General features: G+C 48.6%; 1 protein-coding gene across 1 annotated transcript; it reads right to left on the reverse strand.

Moving 5' to 3' along the window:
* Positions 1–246: 246 nt before the first annotated feature.
* Positions 247–7737, reverse strand: LOC101426390 (orphan sodium- and chloride-dependent neurotransmitter transporter NTT5-like). The gene is made up of 9 exons (XM_058279144.1): positions 7201–7737; positions 7009–7135; positions 6754–6932; positions 5037–5147; positions 4598–4836; positions 2258–2444; positions 1696–1897; positions 1448–1607; positions 247–1110 (listed from the first exon to the last, which is right to left on the reverse strand). The coding sequence occupies exons 1-9, from the start codon at positions 7735–7737 to the stop codon at positions 324–326; spliced, it is 2529 nt and encodes an 842-aa protein (XP_058135127.1). The 3' UTR covers positions 247–323.
* Positions 7738–21751: the final 14014 nt, after the last annotated feature.

The raw sequence follows: 21751 nt of genomic DNA on the forward strand, positions 1-21751 counted from the left end.
ATGGTGCCCCCACTTCGCAGGCGGGGAAGTGGGGCCCGTGGTTCAGCCCTGAGCAGTCGAGTTGATTCCCTCCTCCGAATGCTCCGATGGCGCAGCGGTTCTCCTTCAGAAGCAGCGCTGCTCCCGGAGGGGGCAAAGCTCCCCAGGGGGACAGCTCCTCCCAAGGCCAGGCCACTGATGTCCCCGGCTGCTGGGCAGACTTCCCGTGTGCCCCTGCCCTTCCCTGCTGGCAGAACCAATTATTCCCACGGCAAAGCAGGCACCGACGGCCGCCAGTCCCGGGGCGGGTTTGCTGCCTTGGAGAAAGAGCGGGCGCTGCGCGGTTAGCCCGTGGGCTTCCCGGCCGGGCTTCCCTCCGCGGCCTCCGCCTGCAGGTTTCCGCTGCCGGGGGTCCTGGAGGCCGGGCTGACCTGCCTGGAGGGGGGCAGACTGACGCTGCGCAGGGAGAGCCCGGAGGTGACGGAGCTCATCAGGGGCAGGCTGAACCAGGACGAGGTCTGGCTGCCCTCCCGGTGCACGGGGCCCCCGCACTGCCAGGGGTGGAGGGTCAGCCCCCGCACGGAGCTGTCGCTGGTCTTCTCCTGGGCCATGAAGTTGGCGTTCTTCAAGGGCTGCTTGGGCCACGGCAAGGACTTGGGGGACATGGGGGGCAACTTTTTGAAGGGCAGCTGCTTTTCGAGGGGCTCGGGGATGATGGGGTCCTGGAAGTACCACCATTGGTGGAGGGGGTGGGCCGGGATGGGCAGGAGGGTGAGCGCGGCGAGGAGGGAGAGCCAGCACAGGGTGCTCCTGAGGTAGGGCTGCTGGACCTCCTGGCTCTGGGGACAGAGAAGGGGGCGGGGGGTGGGGTTCAGGCACGGGCTGCCCCAGGCGCTGGGGGCGGGGGCCCAGGCCCGAGAGGACGTGGTCCCCCCAGAGCGGGCGTGCAGGGAGGCGCGTCTCACCGCGCTGGCGTTCCAGGCGACGTAGTAGGGGGGCACCCTCTGGGAGAGCTGTATGAGGCTGATGACGAGGACGGCCAGGAGCCCGGGCAGGGCCACGTAGCACCACAGGAAGGTGAACACGGGCCACAGGATGCGGCCCTGCTCCCTGGACATCTCCTCCATGAACCTGGGGGACGACAACGGGGCCTCCAGCGGCCGGGGCCCGGAGCCCGGAGCCCTCGTCCCTGGGCGCTCGCAGAAGCTCTCAAGTCTTAGGGGTTGCCGGGTCCGACTGGGGCCCCCCGCCCCCCCGAGCCTGGGCTCTGCCTCTGGGCTCCCCGACACGGGCCCCCGCGAGCCCCGGCGCCGCCCCGGCCCTCTGCCTTCAGCCTAGCCCGGCACCCGACGGCAGGGGCGCCCGCGCCCAGGCCCGCCCGCCGGCGCCCTCCAGGCCGCCCCGCCCCGCTGAGGCGCCCGTCGAGGTCGGCCCTAGACCCGGGGGCGGCCCCGCGCTGGGAGGTAACCTCTTGGCTCCGTAGATCCAGGCCAGGCCCGCGTTCTGGACGGTCACGATGACGCACAGGGTCAGCGGGACCAGGTGGTCGTCGAACACGGACAGGATGTAGTTGCCAGGGCGACTGGTGAAGACGAGGCTGCCCAGGAAACCTCCCACGCAGACGATCACTGAGGCGCGGGAAGGGGGACCACGCTGAGGTCCAGGGGCCAAAGCCGGCCTGGGGACCCGGGCGGCGGGGCGGGCGGCGGCAGGCACCTGAGAGCAGCGTGGGATGCTTCCTGGAGGCGGGGATGGCCGCCTGGAGGGGCAGGACGACGCCCTCCGAGATCTTCAACAAGGTGCTCAGCCCAGTGACGAGCAGGGCCAGGAAGAAGATGATGGTCCAGAAAGGGGCGCCCGGGAACAACGAGACAGCCTGGGAGAAGGCAACCAGTGCCAGGCCGGGGCCGTCCATGAACTGCGGGGGAGAAGGGCTCTGAGGCAGAGGCGGGTCTGGGCGGTGGGGCTGGTCCGGGCTCGATTAGCGATGTCTGTCTCGGGCGTGGAAAGGGCTGGGAACGGTGAGAGGCGCACGTGCTGAGGGTTCATCCTCCTAAGTTTTGCTAGTTGCATGAGTGTCACCTTTTAGGACCTCAGTTTCCTAGTTTAACAGGGAGGGGTCCTCGGGCTGAATGACAGGAGAGCAAGAACCTGGCAAGGGCCTGGCACATACGAAATTGTGGCAGAAACATGGACACAACTCAAAAGGTGTTTCGGGGGCCCCTGGGGCTGTGCAGACACCCATTTCCCAGGGCCCCCCTGCCTGCCGCTCACGCACCTTCTCCTTCTGGGCCTTGATGCTGCAGGGCGGGGAGAAGCGAACGATCTGGTGCTGGAGGTCCTGGGGGAGGCGGTCGATCCAGTGCAGGTAGTGCAGGGCGGGCAGGAGCAGGATGTTCTCTGGGGGCTGGGCCCCCTCCGGCAGCACCCCCTTGGCTACCAGGTTCTTGAGCGTGGAGACGCTCCTGAAGGAGAAGGGGAGGGGCAGAAGGGTGGTGGAGAACGAGTCGGCGCCTCGGCCACCAGGGAAGCTGAGGACCAGAGGGCCAGAGAGGGCAGGGCTCTGCCCAAGACGCCTGCGGCTGAGAGGAGGGTAAGCAGAGGAACGCGGTCGAGTCCCACCAGGACTCCTCTGTATTCGTCCACATTTTCTCTTTCTTTTTAGACCTCAGACCTGGAGCACTGGGGGAATCAAACCTATTCATCGAGCATTTTCAACAGCAGGGCGAAGTCCGCGTGAACTTTTCCTTCTTCTACGTGGCTGAATTTGCATCTATTTTGTTGCTTCTAAGGGCCACCCTCACTGCAGAGCCCACGTATACCTCGAGTTTGTATTTGCTTTCCCACCTAAGGCCTCCGCACCCTGGCCTCAGACGGCCATCGAACCGCAGGGCTCAGGAGGGCAGTGCTCTAGGCTACACCTGGGGATGAGCTCCAGCGTGGGACGCCGCATCGGCAGTGTTCTAGCAGAGGGCACTGCCCTAGGAGATGGTGGTTCTCAGCCAAGGCCGCTCATCGGAATCACCTGGGAGCCAAGAACGACCCAACGCCCAGTTTTTCCTGAGCTATAATTTGCAGATAATAAAAAGAACCTGTAGTCAATGTAAAATTCAATGAGTTTTGACCAGTGACCTGTGTAACCAACACCCCAATCAAAATACGGAATGTTTCCATCACTCCCGGAGAGTGACCTCGGGCTCCTTTCCAGTGCATTCTGTCCACGCAAGAGGCAATCACTGATTTCCATCACTCACACTCGCTCTTCCTGTTCTTGGACTTCTCATAAATGGAGTTTCACAATATGGAGTTTTCTGTGCTTGGTCTTTTTCATTCTATAGTTTGCCTGTGAAATTCATCCAAGTATGTATCAGCAGTCCGCTCCTGTGCGTTGACTGAATGAATAGGCTAAGGTTTGTTGTCTGTTCATCTGTTGATGGACATTTGGGTTGTTTGTAGTTTGGGCCATTAGGAGTAAAACTGTTGTGAAATTGTTATTCATGTTTTAATGTCACAGTCTTGTGACAGCACAGAACACCAAAGAATTATCCAGCCCCCAAATCCAACAGTGCCGAGTTAGAGAAACTATGCCTTAGCAGATGGAGAGAGTTCTGTCCTATTTCTAGTTTGTTGAGGTGTTTTTTTTTTCATGATTGGGTATTGAATTTTGTCAAATGATTCTTTTCCTTAATCTGTTAATGTGGTGAATTATATTAATTCATTTTCCAACGTTAGATAAGTTTGCATTTCTCGGATAAACCCTCTTGTTCATAAGGTAGACTATCTGTTTTATATATTTATGGATTAGATTTCCTAATATCTTAAGAATTTTTTCGTCTATGTCGACAAAGGGTACTGTTTTGTCCTTTTATTTTCTTATAATGCCCTTTACGTGTTTTTGTATCAGGGTCACGCTGGTCTCAAATACAGAGTTGGAAAGTGTTTCCTCTTCCTTCACTACCCAAAAGAGTTTGTGTTGGATTGGTGTTTATTATAACTCCTGTAAGTGTTAGATTTTGCCTGTGAGGTCATATAGGCCCTGAACTTACTTTGTTGGAAGGTCTTAAATTATGATTTTAATTGTTCAACTCAGAAATAGAGCTGTTCAGATTTTTCTGTTTCTTCTTGTGTCGGTCTTGATGGTTTGTGCCGTTCAAGGCCTTTGTCCTTTTCCTTTGAGCTGTTGCTTTCATTGGAGGAGCCAATGCCTAGACGCACCCCAGACCGAGCAAACTATAATCACTAGGGTGGGGCCCAAATGTAAGCGTTTTCTGAGGCTCCCCGAAGGATTGCAATACGCAGCCTAAGCCGGCAACCCCTGACTGTGGCCCAGAATGTTCTACCAGCCCCCTAGGAGAGTTGAATAATTGATCCCCAGATCTTCTCCAGTCCATCTTCAACTTTTGGAAACCGCCGGACAGTCTCTTCTCCAAGCCATACCTATGGAGTGGTGCCTGTTAGAGTATGTACTCCCCCTTGGATTGTTTTCTCTGAGAGTAAATGGGACGTTCTTATCCCTTCCAATGGCGAGGTCCTGAGTTTGAGGGAGCACGAGGCTGGGGACCGGTAAAGCCGGGGTGGGGGTGCGTCGCCTGGGACTCGCAAGGCTGGGCTCACTCACTTCTCGACACAGGCGTGGCCGCTGGTGGAGGTCCAGTACCCCAGCACTAGAAAGACGGTGGCCGCGGCCAGCATCGAGGTGAGCAGGTTGACCAGGGCCACCCAGAAGGCCGTCTGGACAGAGCTGTTGCCGCGAACCTTGGAGGAGAAGTTGATGACGGTCCCCATGCCCAGACTCAGGGAGTAGAGGACGTGGCCTCCTGCCTGGCGCCACAGGTCCAGCGAGGCCAGGGCAGAGAGCTGCGGAGGGCGGGGGGTGGCGAGAGGTTGGGGGGAGTGGGCTCAGGGCGTGGAAGCACCAGCGAGCTGGCCGAGGGTGGGCTGGGGTCAAGAGCAGAGGGACGAGGGCTGGGGGCAGGGGAAGGAGAGAAGATGCGGGGAGGGAGACTCGGGGGAGGTCCTGAGAGTTGGGGGGGGGAAGTTGGGGTCCCCGGCCTCACCTCTACTGTCACCACTCGTTTGAGGCTGGCGCCGGCGCCTTCCAGCAACAGACAACGGAGAAAGAGGCAGCAAAGGATGACGGAGGGAAAGAACGACAAGACGACCAGCATCTGGCAGGGGCGGCAGGAGCCGGCGAGGCGGGGAGGAGGAGAGCAGAGGCGGGCATCAGCGGGGGCTGCGGGCCGCAGGGGAGGACAGGGGCGGGCCAGGGGCCGTGCTGGCCCAGCGGGAGCACGAGGGAGCTGGGGAGGGACTGTGCCAGGGAGAGCCCACCGCTGCTGGGGGGACAAGGCGTCAGTGGGCTGCCCGGGCGGGCAGGGGGGTTCCGGGTGGGGAGAGCTTTGAAATGGCCGGGGCAGCTGCACTTGTTGACCGGAGGACCTTGGTTTTCTGGCAAAGATGAGAGGAGACGGGGGGCGGAGGGCTGCATGGAACAAGCTCATAGGTAAAGGTGGGGAGAACTGAAGAGACTTGGGGGCAGTAAGTTTGGGGCTCTGGGGTAGGCGCACCCTAGTAACTCCTCAGCAAAGTGCACTTCTGTGTGAGAGGCCTGCTCTGGACACTGAGGAGGTGAGAGCTGCGCCTCCAGGGGTGCCTGGGGAGGCAGCACTGCTCGGGCGGCCCGGGAGCAGGGGCTGCCCGTGGGGTTACCCCAAGTGATTTGGGGCACCTGAGAAACACACTGAGGTAAGTTTTTTCCACGTAAGGGGGAAATGGTCCAAGGGCCAAGGGAATGGACGGGAAGTATGGGTGGGGATAAAGCCGTCTGGCAGGGGGACTCTGGACAGGAACGGGTGCCAGGCGGCTCCCCGCACACTGTCAAGGTGCAGGCAGGTGGTTGAAGCCGGGGTCAGATCAGGACTTGGAGCTGTCCTGAATGATATTGCAGGGACAGATGCTGGACATTATACATCCTGCCATAGCCCACCCAATGGACTGGGGGAGAGTGTGAACCACAATGTAAACTGTAATCCACCCGGTGCAGCAGTGCTCCAAAATGTAGTCACCAAATGCAGTGAATGTGCCTCAATGATGGAGGCTGTGGATGCGGGAGGAGTGGGGGAGTGGGGTGTGGGGTATGTGGGAACCTCTTATTTTTCTAACGTGACATTTTTTGTGATCTATAAAAAAATACAATAAATAATAAATAAATAAATGAAAGGCTGCGGGCAGGTGTCGGGGGGGCAGAGCCGCGGGGCTGAGCCGCGGTGAAGGAGGCGGCTCAGCAAGGGGCCCTCGGGGCGGGCGCCCGGGGAGTCAGCGCCGCGGGAGGCGGGGAAGCCGCGGCTGCCTGGGGCGAGCGCGGGGCCTTCGTCCGGGCGCCAGGGACGTCCCGGGTGGCCTCGTGCAGGCTCGTGGTCCGGGTGGGTGAGAGGGCGCGGGAAGAGCGGACTGTGGGGGCTGGAGAAGGGGCGTCCACGGGAAGGCGGCGGCCGGCAGCGCGCGGCTGTGCGGGGCGGGGCTGTGCGGGGGCGCCCGGCTGTGCGGGGGCGCGCGGCTGTGCGGGGCGGGGCTGTGCGGGGGCACCCGGCTGTGCGGGGGCGCGGCTGTGCGGGGCTGGGCTTTCGTGGGGGGTGCTGTGCCGGGCAGGCGGCTGTGCGGGGCGGGCGGCTGTGCGGGGCTGTGCGGGGCTGTGCGGGGCTGTGCGGGGCCGTGCGGGGGCACGCGGCCGTGCCGGGCAGGTGGCTGTGCGGGGCGCGGCCGTGCGGGGCTCACGGGCGTGGAGAGCTTGAGGCCGGTGATGAGCACCAGGCAGACGCAGAGCCAGGCTGCCAGGACGCCGAGGCCGAGGCTCAGCAGCACGCTCTCCGCGCCCTCCTCGACGCCGCCCGAGGCGCGCAGCACCGTGTTGTACCAGAAGTACTGCGGCGGCACCGTCTGCAGGCAGGACAGGTCTGGGGGGCCCGGCTCAGGCTCGCGGGCCCCCCCCGCGCCGTGGGCCCCGCCCGCCTCCGCCGCGCGCCCGCTCACCCGTGCTGTTGGGGCGCCTCCCCGGCGGGCAGTGGTTCCAGGGCAGGTGGTAGCTGAAGGAGTGGCACAGGTAGGACAGGCTCCAGGAGGCGACGGCGCTGTTGTACAGGCTCACCAGGCTGCACACCTGCGGGACAGGGGCCTGAGGCGGGGCGGGGGCGCGCGGGGGTCCCCGGCCGGGCCCCGGCTCACCAGCAGGCTGGCGTAGCCCACGCCGCCCAGGTAGGGCAGGAGCCGCGGCCACACGCGGCTGTTGTCCATCCGCAGCAGCTGGCCCAGGACGATCTCCATGTACAGGAGCGGAGTCCCCAGCAAGAGCAGCGCGAGGGAGTAGACGAGGATGAAGGGGCCTGGGGACGGGAGCGCGCTGGGCCGGCCGCCGGGAGGCCCGTCCCCTCGCGTCCGCTGCCCCGCGGGCTCCTCGACCCGCAGGCCGGGCCCGGGCTCCCAGCCCCCAAGCGCCTTTAAAGGGCAGCCTCCGGGGCCGCCCGCCTTACCTCCTCCGTTCCGGTGGCATAGGTAGGGGAACCGCCAGATGCTGGCCAGCCCTGCGGAGAAGGCCACCTGCACCAAGATGTACTCTTTTTTCTTCGTCTGGGTGAAGTAGGTTCGGGTCTTAGTGGTCGGCGTGTCCTGGGCCAGCGGCCTCGAGCCCAGCGACTTGAGAGACAGCAGTTCCGAGGAGTACCGCTCCTCGGGCAAGTCCACCACGTCCTCGACGGGCCCCATGGCTTTCTTCTGACAGTGCCCCCGATTCCCGAGGGAACCCTGGGATGGCCAAGAACAGCAGACTTTAGGGGACAGCCCGCAGATACCCGAGCGCTCGGGGAACACAAGGGCTTAGGAGCCACGAGGGCCGGAGTTTAAATCTTGGTCTTTATCCACAGTAGTTACTGACCCTGGGAAAACACTTCCATCTCCCTGAGTCCCAGTTTTTCTCATCTTGTAAGCAGGGATGAGTTTCGAAATATTTAATAGTTGGTATGGCATGAGCACCAACAAGCAGCATGGATGGCCACAGTGGACACTGGCATTTCAGCTTACCATCAGCCTGCCTGGAGGATTAAAAAATGATGTAATGTGGAAGCAGATTTGGCCCAGTGGATGGAGTGTCCACCTACCACATGGGAGGTCCAAGGTTCAAACCCAGGACCTCCTTGACCCGTGTGGAGCTGGCCCATGCAGTGCTGATGCGCGCAAGGAGTGCCCTGCCACCCAGGGGTGTCCCCTGAGTAGGGGAGCCCCATGCGCAAGGAGTTCACGCCATAAGGAGAGCCGCCCAGCGCGAAAAAGCACAGCCTGCCCAGGAGTGGCACCGCACACACCGAGAGCTGACGCAGCAAGATGACGCAACAAAAAGACACACAGATTCCTGGTGCTGCTGACAAGAATGCAAGGGGACACAGAAGAACACACAGCGAATGGACACAGAGAGCAGACTACTTGGGGGGAGGAGGGGAGAGAAATAATCTTTTTTAAAAAAAGACGTAATGGATATTGATTGCCAAGGACACAGCAAACGCTCACGACACGCAGGTTTCTTTCCTTTCTCCTTGCGGTCTCCCTGGAAGCCTCTGGGCCCACTTGATGCACATGGACTTCTGGGCCATGGTTCCCAAACCTGCTGCCCATCACAACCTCCTGAGCAGCTCTAAGAACACACAGTCTCTGCCGGCCGTCTTCCCCCCTCGCCCTTCCGGATCGTGATGCAGGAGAGCCAAGGCGTGGCATACTGACTGGTAGCATGAAAGAGCTGCCTCGGGGTCTGCTTCCGGAATGTCAGCCTGGGTCTGTGCGCCCACCCTTACTGAAATGAGCCTAACCGGTGCTGATACTATTTAAAGACAGCCGACCATTTAATGTCTCTGAAAATTCTCCTAGGGGCATATCATAGCGCAAATGAAGACACATTTATTCAGGGATATCTAAAAATGTGGTCAAGAACGGTGAGAGAGGGGCATATGGGAATTCCCTGTATTTTTTTAATGTAACATTTTGTGCGATCTATGTATCTTCTAAAAATAAATTAAAAACATTAAAAAGGGAAACGGACTTGGCCCAGTGGTTAGGGCATCCGTCTACCACATGGGAGGTCCGCGGTTCAAGCCCCGGCCTCCTTGACCCGTGTGGAGCTGGCCCATGTGCAGTGCTGATGCGCGCAAGGAGTGCCCTGCACGCAGGGGTGTCCCCGCGTAGGGGAGCCCCACGCGCAATGAGTGCGCCCCGTAAGGAGAGCCGCCCAGCGCGAAAAAAGTGCAGCCTGCCCAGGAATGGCGCTGCCCACACTTCCCGTGCCGCTGACGACAACAGAAGCGGACAAAGAAACAAGACGCAGCAAATAGACACAGAGAACAGACAACCGGGGGAGGGGGGGATTTAAATAAATCTTAAAAAAAAAAAACATTAAAAAAATAAAAAAGAACAGTGAGAGAAGGGAGCAGAGGTGGCTTAAGCATCTCTCTCCCACATGGGAGGTCCCAAATTTGGTTCCCGGTGCCTCCTAAAGAAAGACGAGCAGACACAGAGAGCGCTCAATGAATGGACATGGAGAGCAGACAGCAAGCGCAAACGAGGGGCAGGGAATAAATTTTTTAAAAAGCACAGTGAGTGTTGACCTGAGCCCTCCTGCCCCACCCCTAGCCGAGCGGGATGGAAACCACCCAACGGGGGTTCAGCCAAGAGCACGGGGCTCCATCTTACCCTCTGCTCCCAGGACAGGGCTAGAGTATCTTCCCAGGAGAGGCAGGCTACCAGCCTCTCTCATCCCCCTCTGGCAGGCATGTGTTGCAGAGGCTAAATTCCAGGCGAGCACAGTGGAGAGGTCAGGAGCAGCCCTCTTCCACCCAGCCCCTGCTCGTAGCACTGAGGTTCTAGCTCAGGGGCAGCACGCGGGGGATGCAGTGCCCCCTGCTTCTTTGTAGGGCCGAGGTTTCCAGCTGGGAGATGCAAGGTGATCACAGCAGAAGCTAACGCCCCCTCCGGCAGTTAGCCCCCAAAGCACGTGAGTCACTCAGAGAAGCAGGCCTGCTCTCGAGCCATGGCTCACAGATTTTGTCCAGATTGGAAGGCAGGCCTGAAGAACAAAGAGCCCTGAATGCCAGACTTTATTTGAAATAGAGGTAGGGAAGTTGAAGCCTAAAGGTGCCCCCCCCCCAAAAAAAAAAAAAGAAAGTGGGGGGGGGGAGAGGATGTAACTCAAGCGGTTGAGTGCCTGCCTCCCATATTGCCATATTGGGAGGTCCCAGGTTTGGTTTCAGTGCCTCCTGAGAAAAACAAAAACAAACAACAAGCAAAACAAATGATAAAACCAACTCAGGGGAGCCGATGTGGCTCAGTGGTTGACTGTCAGCTTCCCACATAACGAGGCCCTAGGTTCAAACCCCAGCCCCTGGTACCGAAAAAAAAAAAAAGGAGGTTTTGGTGGTAAGCAATTAAGAAGAGACTGGTAGCTTAATAAAGTATACTAGCTAACCAGTAGGCCGGCTAGTTTACCAGAGAAAACCAGGGAAAGAGACAGCTAAGAGCAGCCTGCCTAAGGTCAGGGAAAAAACCCAATCACATATCTGAAAAATTAATCTGGGAAAAAATCAAAATTTAATTGGATCAGACTTTGGAGCAATTTATGCCCTAGGACATTATGGAAAACAATAGCTCAATCAGCTGGCAATTAGTGGAGCCTAGACTGGGTGTGCCAGGAAGAGAATGAAGGCCCTTCTAAAACGACCTCAGTTCAGGGCGACTGCAAATGCCCAAGGCTGCACCCTCCGAGGATTACCACCATGACCCAGTGGAATGGACCGCAGGAATGCAAGTTTGATTGAACATCTGAAAATTAATGTAATGCATCGTATCAATGGAATAAAGGACAAAAGTCATGTGATCATCTTCACAGATGCAGAAAAAGCATTTAGCAAACACAACACCCCATCATGGTAAAATCGCTTGACAAACTACAAACAGAAGGTAACTTCTTAAACTGATCAAGGAAATGCATGAAAAACCCACAGTGAAAGCCTGAATGATTTCCCCCTAAGATGAGGAGCAAGAAGGATGTTTGTCTTTGCCACTTCCATTCAAATTGTACTGGAGGTTCTAGCCAGAGTAATTAGGCAAGAAAGTGAAATAACAGGCATCCAGATTGTAAAGAAAGGAGTAAAACCATTTCTGTTCCCAGATAACATGATCTGGTATGTGGAAAATCCTAAAGAATCCACTAAAAAGTTATTAGAACTAGTAAGTTCAGCAAAGTTTCAGGATACAAGAACAGACAAAAACCACTTGCAATGAACAATCTGAAAATGAAATTAAGAAAACAATTCCATTTGTAAGCATCAAAAGAATAAGATAGGGATAAATTTAACAACAAAGCCCAAAACCTATACTCCAAATCTGCAAAACATTGTTGAAAGAAGTTAAAGAGCTAAACAAATGGAGAGAACATGCCATACTGAAGGAATCTAAAGATTTAATGTTGTTAAGATGGCAATACTCCCCAAATTGATCTATAGATTCAACATAACCCCTGTCAAAATCCCAGCTGACTTTTTTTGTTGTTGCAGAAATTGACAAGTTGATCCTAAAATTTATATGGAAATTCAAGAGAAACACAATAGCCAAAACAATATTGAAAAAGAACAAATTTGGAGGACTCACCCTTCCCAACTTAAAAACTTACTACAAAGCTACAGTGATCAACTGTGTTACTAGAAAAAGGACAGACATATATATCAATGAAACAGAATTGAGAGCTAAGAAGTAAATTCTCACTATGTGGTCAATTGTTTTTTTTAGATAAAAAAAAATTTTTTTTCTCCCCTTTCCTCCCCACCCAGTTGTCTGCTCTCTGTGTCCATTTGCTGTGTGTTCTTCTGTGTGCACTTGTATTCTTGTCAGTCGCACTGGGAATCTGTGTCTCTTTTTGTTGCGTCATCTTGCTGCATCAGCTCTTTGTGTGTGTGGCCCCACTCCTGGGCAGGCTGTGCTTTTTTTGCATGGGGCGGCTCTCCTTATGGGGCGCACTCCTTGCACGTGGGGCTCCCCTATGTGGGGGGCACCCCTGTGTGGCAGGGCACTCTTTGTGCATCAGCACTGTGCATGAGCCAGCTCACCACACAGGTCAGGAGGCCCTGGGTTTGAACCCTGGACCTCCCATGTGGTAGGTGGATGCTCTATCCATTGAGCCAAATCCGCTTCCCTTAATTGATTTTCAACAAGGGTACCAACGTGTTTGAATGGGATTAAGAGCAGACTTTCAACAAATGGTTCTGAAGCAACTAGCTGTCACCTGCAGAAGAATGAAGTAACTGTACCTCATACCATATATAAAAATTAACTCAAAATGGATCAGAGATCTAAATGCAGGAACTAAACCATAAAACTCTTGCAATAAAACATAGAAGTAGTCTTTATGACCTTGGGTTTGTCAACAGTTTCTTAGATTTAATACCAAAAGAACAAAGCAATTTAAGGGGGAAAAATATAAGTTGGACTTGTCAAGATTAAAAGCTTTTTTGTGCTTCAAAGGATACCATCAAGAAAGTGAAAAGACAACCTACAGAATGGGGGAAAACAATTGCAAATCATACACCTGTTAAGGAACTTGTACCTAGACTATACAAAGTACTCTTACAACTCAGGAGTAAAAAGACAAATAACCCAACTTAAAAATAGGCAAAGGGATTAGGGAAATTCTTATCAAAGCCACAGTGGGATACCACTTCACAGTCACAAGGATGGCTATAATTATAAAAATGGGAAGAAAAAAAAACAAGTGTTGGAAAGGATGTGGAGAAATTGGAACTCTAGTGCTTTGTTAATGAGATTGTAAAATGGTGCAGCCTCTGTGGACAGCAATGTGGTAATTCCTCAAAAGGTTAAATATATAATTACCATGTGATCGGGAAAGGTCACTTCTAGGTACATACCCAAGGGAAGTGATAACAGGGTTGCAAACTTGTACACAAATACTTGTACACAAATGTTTACAGCAGCATTATACACAATGACCAAAAGCTGGAAACAACCCAAATGAAAGGATAAACAAAATGTGGTACATGCCCAATGGTATATTATACAGTCAGAAGAAAGAATGAAGTTATGAGACGGGCTGCAACAGGAAAGAACTTGAAAACATTATGCTCAGTGAAGCAAGACACATGAGGACAAAAATCATATGAAGTCACTTATAAGAGATGACAAAATAAAAAATTTGTAGAGATAGAGAGCAGACTAGAAGTTACCAAGAGGCTGGGGAGAGAGAGGAAGGGGGAGTTTTTGATTGCAAAAATAAAAAAAAAATATTTTTAAAATATAGAAAAAAGAAAAACAATGGGCAAAGGATGCAAATGGATATTTCTCTCAAGGAGATATACAAAGGGCTAATAACCACATGAAAAGATACTCAACTTCATCAGCATTGGAGAAAAGCAAATGAAAGCAGGGTGAGATACCACTTCACACCCAATAGAATGCCTATAATTAAAAAAAAAAGATAGGTAATACCATAACTAGTGTTGACAAGGATACGGAGAAATTGGAACCCTCATATTCTCCTGGTGGGAATGTTAAGTGTTGTGGCCACTGTGGAAAACATTCCAGCAGTCACTCAGATTACTATATGACCCAGCATTCCACTCCTAGGTATATATCCAAGAGAAATAAAACATATCTCTACACAAAAATTTGCACATGAAATCATGCAATATTATTCATAATAGCTACAAAGTGAAAACAACCCAAATGTCCATCAACTGAAATATCACAAAATGTGGAATATCAATACAATGGAATAGTATTTGGTAATAAAAAGAATCTGATATCTGCTACAATATGAATGAACCCTGAATACGTTATGCTGTGTGAAAGCAGCTAGTCACAGAAGACCACATATTGTATGAGTCCATTCTTAAGAAATGTTCTGAATAGGCAAATCTATAGAGACAGAAAGTAGTTTAGTGGTTATCGAGGCTGGGGGATGTTGAGGGTTGGGGATGATTGCTAGTGAGTACAAGGTTCCTTTGGGGGGTGATGAACATGGTCTAAAATGGTTGTAGCAATGGTTGCTAAACCCCATGGAAGTGTACACTTTAAATGGGTGGGCTTTACGGTATGTGAATTCTATCTCAACAAGAGTATGGCAAAAAGCGTTTCCTTGGGATGTTGATGCTCATCCAGGATTGAGAACTCCTGCTCTTCTGTGTGGGAAGTTGAGGGTTTTAAGAGGTTGCAAGATAAAGTACGTGTTCTTTAGAAATATCCCTCCTGCACAGCAGACCCAACACAATGATTATAAGCAGAGTAGACTTCTTCCAGTAATGGCAGATTGGGTAATTTGGACCAAGCCTCTCACTGAGAGCAACTAGAAAAGCTGGACAAAGTACATTTTTAAATTTGTCTTGCAAGTATTGGAGAGCTAAAAATAAAGAATTACCGAATGAAGATGCAGAGAAGGGCAGATATCCAGGGAAGTGAGCCCAGAATTTGGTATGCCTTTTCCCTAGGAGCATTTGATGACTCTGCAGGGGACGCTGAAATGTTGCACATAACTTTTGATAGCTTGGTGGGGCTGGGAGGAGGATAGATGGGCATTGATATCCAGGACCCATCTCAGTTTAGTTTGGCTGCACCCTAGGAGTTGGTGTGAACCAGAAGTAGACAAACTTGGAATTCAAAGACTTCAGCTTTGATTCTCCTCAGTCCCTTAAATTGGAATAAAGTGATTGCAGAATTCTAGGGCCCCAAGCCCTTGGCAGGAGGTAACATACATTTTCTCTGGAATAACCTATCATCCTAGGACTCAAATTATTTATACAAACAAGTTACAAATACAATTTTTTTTAGGCACATATTAAAAATAACCAGGAACGAAGACCTCCAATTCTGTCTGTGACATGAGCAGCTGGTACTGCCAAAAACAAGTATAAAAGCTGGTCAAATTTTTGAGTGATCTATTTATCTTTTTTTAAAAAGACAATTAAAAAAAAAGCTGGTCAAATTATATGAAACAACAGTTTTCAGGCATTTGGTAATAACCAGTGCAGGGCAATGATTGTTCAAAGAAGAGGAACATGGGAGGTGAACCCCAGAATTCACTCCAGCTTTTCCCCTTGGGCATTTCCCAAACCATGGTGTAGAGAAATAGAGTTATCAGTCTATCTAAGTGGAGGAAAGAGAGTTCTGTGCTTGGAGCTACCAAGGTCACTGGAATCTGGGGACAGGGTACTAATGAGGAAGGGAATGCAGAAAAGGCATTTCAATAATCTTAAAAATTCATTTGAGATCAGGATGAGACTCGGGGAGGCCCGGCAGAAAAGTAGCACTATGGGACCAAGAGCTTCGGAGTCAATTTCAGAAGTTGCACAGTGCTGGGAGGGTGTTGATGTTCAAACCAGTCAGAGTGGTGAGACCCTGGTGAATGCCTCAGGGCTTTCAATTGAGACCCCAGGAAGGCTCTGATGTAGGAATAAAGACAAGATCCTAGGAGTAAGGCTGCATTGTAGCGATAAGGGCAAAATTTAAGTAGCCCTCCCCTAACAAAGCTTCAAACCAGTCTTTTACAGGGTCAGGGTGATTCATCATTTAACTGACTGCCAGAGCAAAATAACAGAGAAAGATGAGCTAATTCAGAGTCTCCACAATGTATCACCTGTAAAATCAAACATACAATCACATATAAAGAAACAAGGCAAAATGAATTAAGAGATAATCTAGTCAAGACAATCAGACCCAGAGGTGACAAGAGCAGACAAGGGCTTCAAAATAACTATAATTAATAAGTACATGTTAAAAAAGAGGAGAAGATGGACAAGATGGATGAAAAGTACGCAATCTTAGAATTGAAATCTATAAAAAGAAACAATGGCCATTCTAGAACGGCACAGGACAATATCTGAAATTAAGAGTTCACTGAATGAACTTACAAGTAGATTGAACACAGCACAATAAAGGATTGATTGATGCAAAGATAGCTCAATAGAGAATATAAATGTAAAATGAAAGAGAATGAAAACAAAATGAAGCAGAAGAAAGATGTGGGATAAGATCAAAAGGTGTAATATACATTAAAACTGAAGAACAAAAAGGGAAAAAGAATAAGGCAGAAGTAATATCCAAAGAAATAATGGCCTAGAATTCATTAAATCTGATGAAAACCATCAACCCACAGTTTCAAGAATATCAGTGAAACCCAAGCAGACTAAATTCAAAGAAAATCACACATAGACAAATCCTAGTCTAATTGCTGAAAGCAAAGGTATGAGAAAATCTTAAAGACTGCCAATAGAATTTTTACAAGGTACCAAACCTATTCAATGAGGAAAGAATAATCTCTTCAACAAAGGGTGCAGAAATCGAAATGTGAAGGAAAGAAATTGGACTCCTATCTCAAACCATATACAAAACCTAAATATAAGATCAACAACTTAAACACAAGAACTAAAACTAGGGAAACAGACTTGGCCTAGTGGTTAGGGCATCCATCTACCACATGGGAGGTCCGCGGTTCAAACCCTGGGCCTCCTTGACCCATGTGGAGCTGGCCCATGCGCAGTGCTGATGTGCGCAAGGAGTGCCATGCAGGGGTGTCCCCCGCATAGGGAAGCCCCACATGCAAGGACTGTGCCCTGTAAGGAGAGCCACGCTGTGCGAAAGAACGTGCAGCCTGCTTAAGAATGGTGCCACCCACACAGAGAGCTGACACAACAAGATGATGCAACAAAAGGAAACACAGATTCCTGTGCTGCTGACAACAACAGAAGTGGACAAAGAAACAAGATGCAGCAAATAGACACAGAGAACAGACAACTGGGGTTGGGGGGGAAGGGGAGAGAAATAAATAAATAAATAAATCTTTAAAAAAGAACTTAGACTATAAAATTCCTAGAAGAAAAGCTAAGGGAATATCATCAGGGCCTTATATTAGGCAATGGATTGTTAGACTTCACACTAAAAGCATGAAGAAGAAAAGAAGAAATAGATAAACTGGACCCCTTCATGACTGAAAAGCCTTTGTGGAGAGGTCTGGTTGAACAGAATGGCAGTGTAAGAGGCTCTAGGCTGCCATTTCCCTACAGAATCTTTGAGCAACTAGAAAAAACTAGCAGAACCATCTTCCTCAAAACTCCAGAAATCAGTTAAAGGGTTGCAGTGAATGTTTGGGCAAATGCCAAAACAAGAAAACAAAGTCTTAAAAATGGTAGACGTTCCTGGTGCCTTGGCTGGCCCCTCCTGCATACCTTCCCCAGTGAGGGGTACAGTCAGCCTGTGCTCCCATCGTGGGTCCCTGGCCCTGACCCAGAAGGAGCACAGTAATCCTAAGCACACACCAGGGTGCCTGTGTGTCAGTGCCAATCTATGGGGTGGCAGCCTAAAAGACTAAACCAGGAAACTTGCCTCTGACTCACCCTTAGAGAACTTGCCCTGGAGGCAGAAGCAGTTTTGGGGAGAGCTAACACAGAGTAAGAAACGATGAAGTCCAAGTGGCCTGGGTCGAATGATTACCTGCTTTAAGAAATACAATAAAGTACCTCGGAGGGGTCAAGTCTTTTAGTTCAAGGAGACAAAGGAAAGAACAGAGAAAGAACTAAAAGATATCAAGAAAACAATGAATGAACATTAGGGGAATCTCAATAGAGAGAACTTTTTTTTAACGGAACCAAACAGAAATACTGTAGCTGAAGAACACAATATCTGAAATGAAAAATTTCCTAGAGAGTTTCAATAGCAGATTGGAGCAGGCAGAAGAAAGAATCAGTGAACCTGAAGACAAGCTTGAGGAACAGGAAGAAAAAATAATGAAAAAAGTAAGCAGACTCTAAGAGGCCTGTGGGACACCATGAAGCTACCAATATAGGCACTATGGAAGGCCCAGAAGGAGAAGAAAGAGAGAAAGCGGCAGAAGGAAGATTCAAAGAAAAATAATGGCAAAAAACTTCCCAAATTTAATTAAAGACATAAATATGCACATTCAAGAAGTCCAGTGAATTCCAAACAGGATGAACTTGAAGAAAAGCATACCCAAACACATAGTAGTCAAACTGTTGAATGCCAAGGCTGAGAGAGCTCTGAAAGATGCAAGAGAAAAGCAATGGGTTATGTCTAAGGGAGTCCCAACTGGATTAAGTGCCTATTTCTCATGAGAGCAGGAAGGCAGTAGGGTGAAATATTTAAATTACTGAAAGAAAATAATTTCTAACTAAGAATTTTATATCCAGTGAGACGATCTTTTAAATTTGAGAGAAAGATTAAGAAATTTCCAGAAAACAAAAGCTGAGGGAGTTTGTCACCACTAGACCTGCCCTACAAGCGGTGCTAAAGAGAGTTCTTCAGACTCAAAGGACACTAGCCAGTGGATCAAGTGGCATAAAGAAATAAAGACCTTTTGTAAAACAACAAGCAAAAACAATAAGCAAACAACATGCAGACAATGAGAAAAAAAACAAACATCAAATGGGCAAACAATGAGCAAAAAATGAGCAAAAAAAAAGAACAACAAGCAAACAGACAAGAGAGCCAGGTCAGGGGAGCTGATGTGTCTTGCTGGTTGAGTGCCAGCCTCCCACATATGAGGTCCCAGGTTCAATGTCCAGTCCCTGTATCTCAATAAATAAATAAATAAATAAATACAAATGTCATACGCAGAACTCCAGTATACACCTATACCCAGATACTCAAATCCAACAATTTCCTCTTTTTGCCACATTTGCCAATCATTTTAGCAATCTATTTGTCAATCCATTAGTCCATCTACCCACCTATTTAACTGTCTATGTATTTTTCAACCCATTTTCTGAACACTGGAGTATAGTTTGTGTACACTGTGTTCCTTGAACACCTCATACTGCCAAGTACATTTCCTAAGGGCAAGGATACTTACTTGTGGATCCACCTTAAGTGCAGTTATCAAGTTCAATAAATTTTTTAACATTGATATAAAGCTTACAGTCTATATTCCATTTTTTTCATGTGTACCAATTATGTCCTCTTCAGCTTTCTCTCCTCCCTTGTTAGATCCGTCCAAGATCATGTATTGCTTTTAATTTTCATTTCTCTTTAGCTGCTGTTTTTTTAAAATGTAGGAACATGTATACAATATAAATTTTCCCATCTCAACCACTTCCAAACATAAATTCAATGGGATTAATCACATTCACAATTATGGTACCCTCACTGCTTTCATTATTAAATCTTTCCCATCTCCCCAAAGAGAAACTCCCCAAAGAGAAACCTCATCGCGCATTAACTCCCCATTCTCCTCCACACCTCCCCCCCTCCACCCACACCTGGCAACCTGTATTCTAATGTCTGTCTCTATGAGCTTGCACAGTCTCCTATATTTTCTTTGTAGTTATAATGGGGCTTAAATTTACCATCCTAAATCTATACAAGCTCATTTTCTTTGATACTAACTAAATTTCAATAGTATATACCAAGAATGTTCCTATATCCCCCCATCCTTGTCACAAATTACATGTTTATACATTGAGTCCCAAACCACTGACTTATTATATTTTATGGATTTTCCTTTTAGAGCCTGTAGGAAGTTAAAAGTGGATTTACAAACCAAAATACAACAGAACTGGCATTTCTATTTACCATGTCATTACCCTCATCAGAAATCTTCATTTCCCCAGGCAGTCTCAATCTATTGTCTATTGCCATCTCCTTCAAATCTGCAGAACTCTCTTAAGCATCACTTGTAGGGCTGGTATAGTGGTGACAAACTCCCTCAGCTTTTATTTGGAAATGTCTTAATCTCTCTGTCATCTTTGAAATGACAGTTTTGACAGATAAAGAATTCTTGGGCAGTTTTTTCTTTTGCTTTCAGCACTTTAAATATGTCATTCCACTGCCTGCTTGCCTTCATGGTTTCTAATGAGAAATCAACTCTTAAACTTATTGAGGCTCCCTTTTATGTGATATGCTGCTTCTCTCTTGTAGCTTTTCGAATTCTATGTTTGGCATTCAACAGTTTGATTATAATATGTTTCAGCATGGACCTGTTCAGGTTTATCCGTTTTGGAGTTCACCAAGTGTCTTAGATGTGTATATTCATTATTGTAGTGCTGATTGGCACTTCTCTAATGACTAAATAGTTAAGCATCTTTTTTCACATGCAGATTAGCTGCTTGCATATTGTGTATTAGCCATGTGGAGATATATCTCTTCAAATCTTTGCATATTTTAAAATGGTCTTGTCTTTTAATTACTGAGTTGTATGAGTTTTATATATTCTAGATATAAGTCCCTTATCAGATGTATGTTTTGCAAATATTTTCTCCCATATTTGGTGTTGCCTTTTCACTTTCTTGGTAGTATCATTTGTAACTCTGAAGGTTTTTATTTTTTGTAGTTCAATTTATTTTTTCTTTTGTCTCTCATTCTTTGGTGTCTTACTTAAGAAACCTTGCTCAGCCCAATGTCAACAAAATGTTTTTTAGTTTTCTGTTGTGGTCTTTATTCACCTTAGTTCATTAAAAATGTCCTTGTTTTAAAGATCTTATAAATAAAGCCACAACCCACTAATGTGGGATAGAAGTCAAAACAAAAAACAAAAGCAAACAAACAAACAAAAAGACCTTTTGTAAAGGTAACCAGATGTGTAATTATGTCAGTACTACTGTACTGTACTTTTTTGGTATGTAACTCCACTTTTTATTTTTACAGGTTTTAAAAAGCAAATGCATAAAAAGTAACGATAAATCTATGGTTTTGGACATACAATGTATAAAGATATAATTTGTAACAAGCATGACAAAAGGTGGGGGTGGTGGTGGGTACATTATAGATTTAGGATATTAAATTTAAGCTCCACGGTAACTACAAAGAAAATACATGGAAAAAAATATAAGAAAGAAATGAGAAGGAACTCAAAATTGTACACTACAAAAATCAAATAATAATGAAATTAGGCATTAATGGAAGAATTGAGGGACAAAAAAAGGTATGACTTACAAAAACTGAAGAGCAAAACGGCAGACGTTTTTCATCGTCAGCAGTTACTTTAAATGTAAATTGATCAACCTCTCCAGTCAGAAGCAAAGATTGGCAGAGTGGATAAAAAAGCATGATCCACCTATATGCTATTAATCAGTGACTTACCTCAACTTCAAAGACACAGTAGGTTGAAAATGAAAGGATGGGAAAAAATATACCATGCAAATATAAGAAATATATATATACCAAAAGAGAGCTGGTGTAGCTATACTTAAAGCAGATAAAATAGACTCTAAGTAAAAAACTGTTACAAGGGACAAAGAAGGTCACTACATACTGATAAAGGGGTCAATTCAATGAGAAGAGATAACAATTATAAATATACATACAACTAATGGCAGAACTTCAAAATATATTAAGGAAATACCAACAGATTTGAAGGGAGAAATAGATGGTTCTATATGAATAGTAGGAGATTTCAATACATCACTTTCAATTATGGATAGAACAGATAGATTGAACCTCAGTAATGAAATCAGAGACTTGAACAATATTATGAACCAACTAGATCTAAACAGATACATAAAGAACACTGCACCCAACAGCAGCAGAATATGCATTCTTTCCTAGCGCACATGGATTATTCTCCCAGGATAGACCATATGTTGGGTCATAAAACAAGTTTCAATAAATTAAAAAATATTGAAATCATACAAAGTATCTCTGACTACGATGGAATATAGCTAGAAATCAATAAGAGAGGGAGGACTGGAAAATGCAAAAATATGTGGAACTTAACCAATTTGTCAAA

The sequence above is a fragment of the Dasypus novemcinctus genome, chromosome 18 (assembly GCF_030445035.2).
Source record: "Dasypus novemcinctus isolate mDasNov1 chromosome 18, mDasNov1.1.hap2, whole genome shotgun sequence".
Taxonomy (NCBI): domain Eukaryota; kingdom Metazoa; phylum Chordata; class Mammalia; order Cingulata; family Dasypodidae; genus Dasypus; species Dasypus novemcinctus.